Raw genomic sequence first — 8,694 nt, 5'->3', positions numbered from 1 at the left:
ATCGTATGTTTGACAATAAAGTGGCAAATATATAGTCGTCGAAAGCGAATATCCCGCGCAATGACTCGTCCGATTGATGAGGTATCCCGCGCAATTCTATCTCAATCGTGACCGTTACAAGATGGCGGTCAGTTGTCAGCATAGGTATACATGGCGTGTAGCTCGGATTCGAAAAGTCGTCCCGTATTTTACGCGATCTCGAAGAAGAGTCTCGTGAGTGAGTTTTCGTCGATATGAGTGCCGGAAATAAGTTTCACGCGCGTTGACACGGTGAGATATCACGCGTATTAGTCGCCAAAAGAGTCGGTCGCCGGGAATACCGAACGATATAACGCGTTCGTAAAGTCGGGACGATTCGGGGTCTCGAACGAGTCGCCGGACTGAGAATGGAATTTCTCGCACAAAATATCGTTGGTAGCATCGAAAGTGAATCGGTCTATCGGAGCAAAACGTCGTTGAATAATCGTCGATATTGAACATCTCACAGGTTATCATTGAGTCGTTATCAGAGAGCTAAGCGTATCAGGATTTCGCGTTACGAAGTAAATATCATAATTTCCATTCGCGATATATGCGATGTTAATCATCATCGATATCCGTTAGGAAAAATCTTCGCCTCAAGTAGAATTCCTTAGGTATCGACGTAGAGACATTTCGCCGCCATTCGTTCTCGTCGCGGCCGATAGATGTCGGGAGCGTGGCGGTCGCAGCACTCGTCAACAATCAATGATGGTTCGCGAGTCGCGCTCGCGGTCGCGAAGTCTTCGTGAACGCGTTTTAACCGGTGCGTAAACGTTTGTCGGCTTCCCATCGAATTATCGTGACCATCTTATCGTAGTGGCTACATTGCGTATCGTCGCATCGTTCCTCGATATCGTCGTCGTAATCGTTGTCGTCGTTGCCGTACGTAGAGGCCGTCACGGCGTCGGCTGCTAAACCGTCGCGTTTCGAGAAGTTGGCGAACGGTCGCGAGAAATTCCGCACGCGGCGTGCGTCCTGTCACTTTCCGCCGCCCGTTTTTCCCCCGTCCTTCCCTCCTCTCCCTTCGTCCTCCTGTCTCCGTCGCATTATTCGTCGCACGGCGCTCCGCGAAGCGCCGTGTGTGTCAAACCGGCTCTATGCGACCGCGTCGCGACCTTCCCGCGTGATCGTCCTGGAGTTTCGTCGTGTCGTCGGGAGAGCAGGAGCCACCTCGACACCCCACGATCGTCCATCATCTGTCTGTCGCCGTCCGGGGAAGCTCCGTCATCGGGGCGTTCGCCGGAAGGCGTCGAAGCACCGTCGGAGGAGACTCGACACCACCGACAGGGCTCGAGAGGACGACCAGCAGCAGCAGCAGCAGCAGCAGCGCGGACACGGCCGACCGCGGGGATGGCGGACCACGGCAAGATGTGAGTGTGTGTCAGCCTTTCTCTTTGCTCTTTTTGCCCTTCGCTGTATGACGCGCGTTGCGCACAACCGAGAGGCGGCTGGCCCTGGCGGAGAGCTATGCTCGTGTTAATGCAGCGCGATCTGAATGGAAATCGCGAGAGCCCTAGCGCTCAATACCTCGACTACTCTGGGGCCTCCTCTCGGTCGACGCTTAATGGTCGGTGTTGGCGACGTCGGTCAGCATTAGCTGTTGTTTGAGTCGCAATCAAATCCGCGGATCGATTCAACCGTCGGAAACTACCATCCGATCCCATTTCTGTGCTGTCTACTTTTGTTTTTTAATCGTATTTTATTTATAATGAGATAATTGTAAGATCGAAGGAACTAATATTCATAGTCAGGACTCCTTATATCCATCCGTATTAGATGCTGCACGGATTATTTTATTGGCTATAGACCATTTGAAGATAAACTTAAGGAAGTCTTAAATATAAGGCCTGACTATGAATACGGGTGTGATATTGCTCAAATTTTAACTAATTTATCTTATCCTCATGAATCAAGCGTTATTTGCAACGTTAAGTGTCATTAATATGTTGAAGCTTTCCTACCGCGAGAAAGATTTTCGTATGAAAAGAGTTATTCGATCGAAAGATCCGTGGGGATTTGAAGGACTACATTCGGTATCGGTTAATGAAGAAAATAGCACTAAGAGGGTTAATTAATTCTTTGTCCCCGTTTCATTTTAATTATAGAAAGGGAGGGAGGGAGAGAGGGGAGGGTTCAGTAAAATTGAAATTAAATTTAGCCGACATTGCTGAAACCAGTCTTGAAGCGGGTGACTTTGAAACTCAAAACATCCTTTGGGACGCGCGTCATTGTTCTTGACAGCGAAGGGAATGGCATTTGGGAATAGCGTGCGAAATATTATAGTTGACATTACAAACTGTATAACCTGTACTGACCTAATGAATTTACCACCTTTAATTTAACGTATCCATGATAAAAATGGAAACTCTGGTCTATTTCAAAGACCGTTTCACATATGCAAAATACGCATAAATCCAATTCATGCCGATAATTTGGTTTTTATTGGATTGATTGCGATAACGCGGAATTAAAACAACCAATGAATTAAACTAATTGTCAGATTAATCGCTTATTTAATTTCGATCACGTAGAAAATATCATCGGTATATTCCAAATTTTCCTGTCGTTTCAAAATTCTCTGTTAAGTTGTCATTGGATTAATGAGTCGGTTATATAGCTATATATCGTAGTCTAATTTCTGATCAGAGATGTTCGAACGTAGACAGGTGAAATTCCGCGTCAAGGGATTTGAAATGTCCGATAATTCATCATAACGAAATAGATTCCAGAAGAAACAGAGACGCGTTCGATCGTAACGGTTCATTCACGGATAACGTAAATAACAACGTCATATGTCTGTAATAATTAATAGCTTAGAAATAGTTTAGGATGATGGGATATTACCATACATATTTTTATGAAATACGGAACGCGTATATTCAAAGTCGATATAAAAATATGACGAATTTGCCGATTTCAAGAACTCGTCTCGTTGAAAGCCAGTTAGAAGCAGATCCTCCGCGAGGATCACAGTCTTCCTACGCCTACGTAATGAGCGCGAAATTATAGTTATTCGTATCCAGTGCCGAGTGCGAAAAATTCGGGCCCCGGACAATAATGCACAAAACAGAAAAAATATATGTTTAACAATCGTCAAACTTATCGCTAGTGTGAAAAACATTTTTTAAGTAATCTCTTTTTTGGTTTATTTCTTTTATTTTATGATAACATTAATGGTAAGAAATAGATATATATATATATATATATATATATATATATATATATATAGAGAGAGAGAGAGAGAGAGAGAGAGAGAGAGAGAGAGAGAGAGAGAGAGAGAGAGAGAGAGAGAGAGAGAGAGAGAGAATTATATAGAAAAGTTTAACGCAAATATACAATGCATACATACACACACACACATACACACGCATATATACATGCTATAAACCCCCAATCTTTACTACGGTCATGACTGCATATGCGCATTTTACTGGCACATATGTATGCATATTTTCGCATACGTACGCGATGATGTCGCGTCTAAAGCGATACTCATTACGAATGCTCAGTTCTTTTTTTTAATATTCCTAACACTTGCGAATGTTGCATGCTTGACTATGAATATATAGAATGGATCTATTGATACATTCTTTCGTGATGCACATAACGTATTAAGTGTCATGACAATGTTTCAAAATATTCGATGCGATGCGATATATCCGTCAAATATATTTTAGGTATGTGCAATAAATATATCATGACTTTAAATGTCTTATTGAGCTAGGAGTGGAATAAAATTAGTGACATTCATCACAACTCCACCAATTTCGACCTGTTTTTTTTCTTTTCTTTCTCGAGTGATTCGATTAAAAACGGTGCGTTTCGCTCCATGAATAACCGACGTAAGGTAATCAATAAGAATTTTCGTGGAACGATATATGTATTTTGTTCGTACCGCACGCGTGACTAGTTTATTTATTTGACTTTTTGCTCGTGTATCCAAACGGCCGTTATGTCTTGCGATGTGTATCGAATTGCGTTACATATCGCACTTGGCGAGTGTGGACCTTATTTTGTACGGCGGTCGATATTTGGGCTAGATTCCTCGGAAGACGTATACGGAACTAAGACATGTGTTATACAGTGTCTAACGATGAAATATTGAAAGCAAAGAGATGTTTCGTGGTCGATTCCTGCGTCGTAGAGGTCGGACAGTATCTAGAAGTCTGTCATCGCGAACATATTATTTGCTTGGCTCATCATAATTAATATAAATTCATTTTTAACCTATATTTCTCGAATAATCATATTCGTAAATTCTTTAGCGATATATTTTTTAGTATTCCATAATTCATGTGCTATGTAATCTTGTAGTGACTTCTATATTTAGCTATATCAATTTTTAAAATATTAATTCATTTAATTTCATTGACTTGCTCATATAGATGCAAGAAAAAAAATTTGAGATCTATTTAATCGGGAATTGCATCTTCGAATTGCCTGTAACTTTCGCTCGTTTATATTGTTGTGAATCAATAGTTAAATATCAATCGATTTTTTATTTTCATTTTTTCTACATGTTTTTATTGATATTATCTTTGTAAATTTTAATTGATAGATTTAAGTAGTTTTCTCGTTTCAGATTTTCTTATTTAAGAGTTTTACTCGTGGAATATTTATTTACGCAGACATCGCCTTATCAGCAAAGCCTTTGTTCGCGAGATCAAGTTGTCTCTCTCCTAGAATTTTACACGTGCATATCACAGAAAGAAAATATGTCAAGATCGCCGACAAATTTAGCTTTTTTGCTCGTGCCGCTTATTTGCGTGCAGCTAACGCAAGCACATTAATTATGGGTGCCGTTTTATACCCGCTATCATTTATCAGTAAATTTTAGGATGTGCCACCATTCTTCTCCCAATGATAATACCGAATTTGGCACGCTTTGTATGAGATATCGAGGCAGCTCGGTTTACAAGTTACTCGATTTAAGCATAACGGCACGCTAATAAATATATTCGATGTACAACATATTATTAAAGCGCTGGCCCGAATAAGCGCAATCAGATTTTTGTTACGTATTTCAATGCGTTTCCGTGCTTCACTCTTTATACCAGACATTAATTGTGCGATAATTTTTAGTGGGAGTATGATTAAAATTCTCCATCAAGTCGAATCTATCCTGAAAAAAAAAGAATTCAAACGGAGAATTCGCTATCTTGAAATTTTGACGTTGTCCTGGTGTGTGATGTACATTGTATTTCTTATCTGAATTATTACACCGTCCGTACATGTCGGTCTGCATGCTCCGGCGTGCACGGCGTGAACAGAAGGCACAGACACAGACTTTATGGATATTTAAATATATCTGTAGCACGCGAGTGCGCCTACTGCTTGCGCGCGTATGCGTCGAGCGAAGATACATGCTAATGAATATTTTGTCGCTTAGCTATGCCCAGTGAAATAATTGTTTCAACGTATGTACTAACGAAATGATGTACATAACATACATACACTTGTCTGAACGCGGTCTAAATTATGCAATTTTTAATTAGGAGCGGTGATGAAAGGAGCGCATATTAAGAATGTCTATTTAACGTGCATTTGATGTAAGGAAAGAAAATCGCCTCGTGTCTTTTTCTTCATATTGGAGAATGTTAATGTGAGAACTTATTTAAATCTTATTTTTCATATATCTTCGATATATTATCGGAATATTAAATTTCAGCTCCGGTATCTCTTTGTTCTCGGTGAATTTGTCAAACGTCCGTTAAAATTGGAAGCATCATATGCAATAAATAATGTTATGTATCTGCTGATACATGATATATCGCTGCCCTCGTCCTGGCATCGTATATCCTTCGTTCTGGCTTCCCAATTCAGCATCCTGTTTCCCACTGCATCTTCGTAGCGCTCCGGTTACTCGCTCATGACATTGACACTGGCACTGACGCTCGCGTAAATACGACGGTTCGATCGAAAAAACGCGTGTTAATTAATGCGATGCCGGCGAGATCGTCGGATTCTCAATATTTCAAGAATCAACGAAATATTTTAATCACGCATCGGAAATCGCAACTACAATACACCGATACGTACGCTCCACGGTGCGTGTAACTCGTAACGTAATATACGACATTCGATCACAGGAAAGTCTACACGCGACGCACGAGTATATCAAACAATGAAAAAAGGGCTCTGTTATTTCCTGTCAGTGCGCACTGTGTGTGTGTGTGTGTCACCCCACCATTGAACGACCGGTTGATCAAAACATCGGCAACCTTCAAGGCGCTCGGACACACTCTTGTGCGTCGCGTGATTTTCCGCGTGATTTTCCATATTGTCTCGAGCCGGCAAGCGGTCCGTACACAACGATGTACGTACGTCGGTGCGTTATTACTTCCGTCGGGCGATTATAATGTTCCGCCGGCTCTTGAGATGTGTAATCGGGCGCTATCGTCGATATCGTCGGTTCTTTAACATGCGTTTAACCCGTTCTTAACGTGTTTCTTCGGGCAAATCGTATCGATGTGAGTGTTAGTGCTAGTGTCAATGCCACGTACGGAGCAGCCAGGTACACGATGCTGGGGCGGGAAGCTGCGACGGAGGCCAGAGCCGAGGCCAGAGATACTTGAAATATCTCCAGGTACGTGAGATTCTTTAGTAGACATGATATTAATGGACATTCGACAAGCTAATTGAGAATAAGCAGATATCCTGAATCGAAATTTAAATCTTTAATTATCTACGCATCTGTTTTCTTATGCATGTCGCGTTCAAAGTGAAGCAGTGCTCCATGAGAACAAATTTTCCGTTCAAATTTGTCGGAATTTGTAAGATTAATATAGTATCGAAATTTCGACTCGGGAAAATAACTGATCATTAACGTGTATCATTATGACCATATATGTGATAATTAAGTCAAGTGAATATTTTTCGTTTTGACAAGTCCAAGTTTTAATGCTCTGAATGTACGAAAGTAATATCTATGTTTCATCTGCGACTATAAAATTGCGCAACAATTCGCACAAGATTTAATTTTCCGTATCCGCGGCGTCGAAGAATTGAAGTTATTAGGGGAGGGAAATTATGCCGGTTTTTCTACGGCACGATTAATGTCATATCTGATGAACGAATGATCCGAGGACAAATGCCTTTTTCTATCACGTCTGAGTGACGTGGGATCGATACGTAGGAGCGAGCGTAAGCGATTTTTCATTACGCGCCATTCCGCTTGATTTATGCAGGCGTGCATCGCATATGTGCTTCGCACGGCGAATACCAACGGCATGTAACAGTTATTAATGCTAGGTTACTGGAACTAACCTAACCCGAATGGCCACAGCGATGGCCAACCCATCCCGACTTTCGAGCGAGACTGGGGCTTGTCATTGCGATATATGCAACGTGATAAAGTGATCTAGGTTACGTTACTCGTCTTCCAGAATAACAATCTCGCGTCAACAAGGCTCGCTCTATGGTTAAAACTTTCGATCTATAAGATATACGTCCGATAAATTGACGTCGTTTTATAGGCAGCTTACTTTATCAAAATATGTCGGAAATGTGCTCGTCTTCTGAGCAAATTCGTTGCCGCGGAGTTCTTACTTCTCCCTTCGAGCTTCGAGGATAAGCTAGAGTTATAAAAATAGCGTGCAACAAAGCGGGAGGATCGCAAGACTGAAGCCGTGGTGAAATGAAAACGCGGCGATAAACCGCCGCGACGGCCATTTCGAGTTAACCGCTACTTTTGTCGACTGTTTAGAGACGTTTCTCCGCTGTAATTCGATTCTCTGCTTTTTTCGGCAATTGACACCGTTTTTATATTTCGCGAGTCCTCCGCCAGTCCTTGAAAAGCCTTTAACGCTAGATTATCGCTAGGAACACGGTGATAGGGCTGCTAAGTTCGTGACAAAGGGGGAAGTCAGAAAGAAAAACAAGATAAGACACGTGTTTTGCTTGACATCCATCGCGCGCGGGTTAAGTGGACCTCGGCTCATTTGCTCGGATACATATGCGCGTTTGCACTGATTAGGTGCAGCCGCAAGAGTTGCGCGTGTTGCGTGTGAGTGGGTGTTTTTAATCGGATAAACCATTTGTCCGCCTTTCATCCTAAATTGGGCTCTTTTTCTTTTCGCCGTGGCTCTTTTATCCGGTGATCTCGTGAATGACCCGCGCAACCGGGACGACAGCGACGAGCCGCGATTTTCCATCGTGCGGTCGACTCATGGCGGAACTGCTCGATCGACGTTGAACGAGACGTTCGGAGCTAGGCTATGAATCAAGTCCGTAATTCGCAAGGTCCGCTTTAAACGTGGAAACATTGAGATAGACCGCATAAATTGCCGGTATGATCCACTCTAACTTGGAACTCACGCACCGTGAACGAGTCGAAATCCTATGAAACGAGTTAAAGTGAGCAAATAAATTAGCGGCGAATGCATGAAACGCGGCGCAGGATATGTAGGCGGGGTGTGTTAACTCTCTCTCTCTCTCTCTCTCTCTCTCTCTCTCTCTCTCTCTCTCTCTCTCTCTCTCTCTCTCTCTCTCTCTCTCTCTCTCTCTCTCTCTCTCTCTCTCTCTCTCTCTGTTTCTCAACAATCGTCAGAGTTGTCGGGATTTTTATTTCGCCGCCTTTCAAACAGATAACGAGAATATAGAAAGTTTGTGTTCCAAACACCGTCGAAGAAACAAAAGCTTTAAGGATCGCGTTGGCGCTGGCTGACGTTAAGG

The 8,694-nt window shown here is 42.4% G+C and overlaps 1 protein-coding gene across 2 annotated transcripts in view; it reads left to right on the top strand.

The window, feature by feature from the left end:
* Positions 1-8,694, top strand: part of mtd (TLD domain-containing protein mustard) — a 139,271-nt gene continuing 130,577 nt past the window's right edge. For both annotated transcript variants that reach the window (XM_025303461.1, XM_025303459.1), the window contains exon 1: positions 1-1,391. In XM_025303461.1, coding sequence (XP_025159246.1) covers positions 1,372-1,391 — 20 coding nt within the window. In that variant the 5' untranslated portion in view covers positions 1-1,371. The remainder of the gene's footprint in view (positions 1,392-8,694) is intronic.

The sequence above is a fragment of the Harpegnathos saltator genome, unplaced genomic scaffold, assembly GCF_003227715.2.
Source record: "Harpegnathos saltator strain DR-91 unplaced genomic scaffold, Hsal_v8.6 scaffold547, whole genome shotgun sequence".
Lineage (NCBI taxonomy): Eukaryota > Metazoa > Arthropoda > Insecta > Hymenoptera > Formicidae > Harpegnathos > Harpegnathos saltator.
The sequence above is the reverse complement of the archived record's forward strand: the minus strand, read 5'-3'. Positions and strand labels throughout refer to the sequence as shown.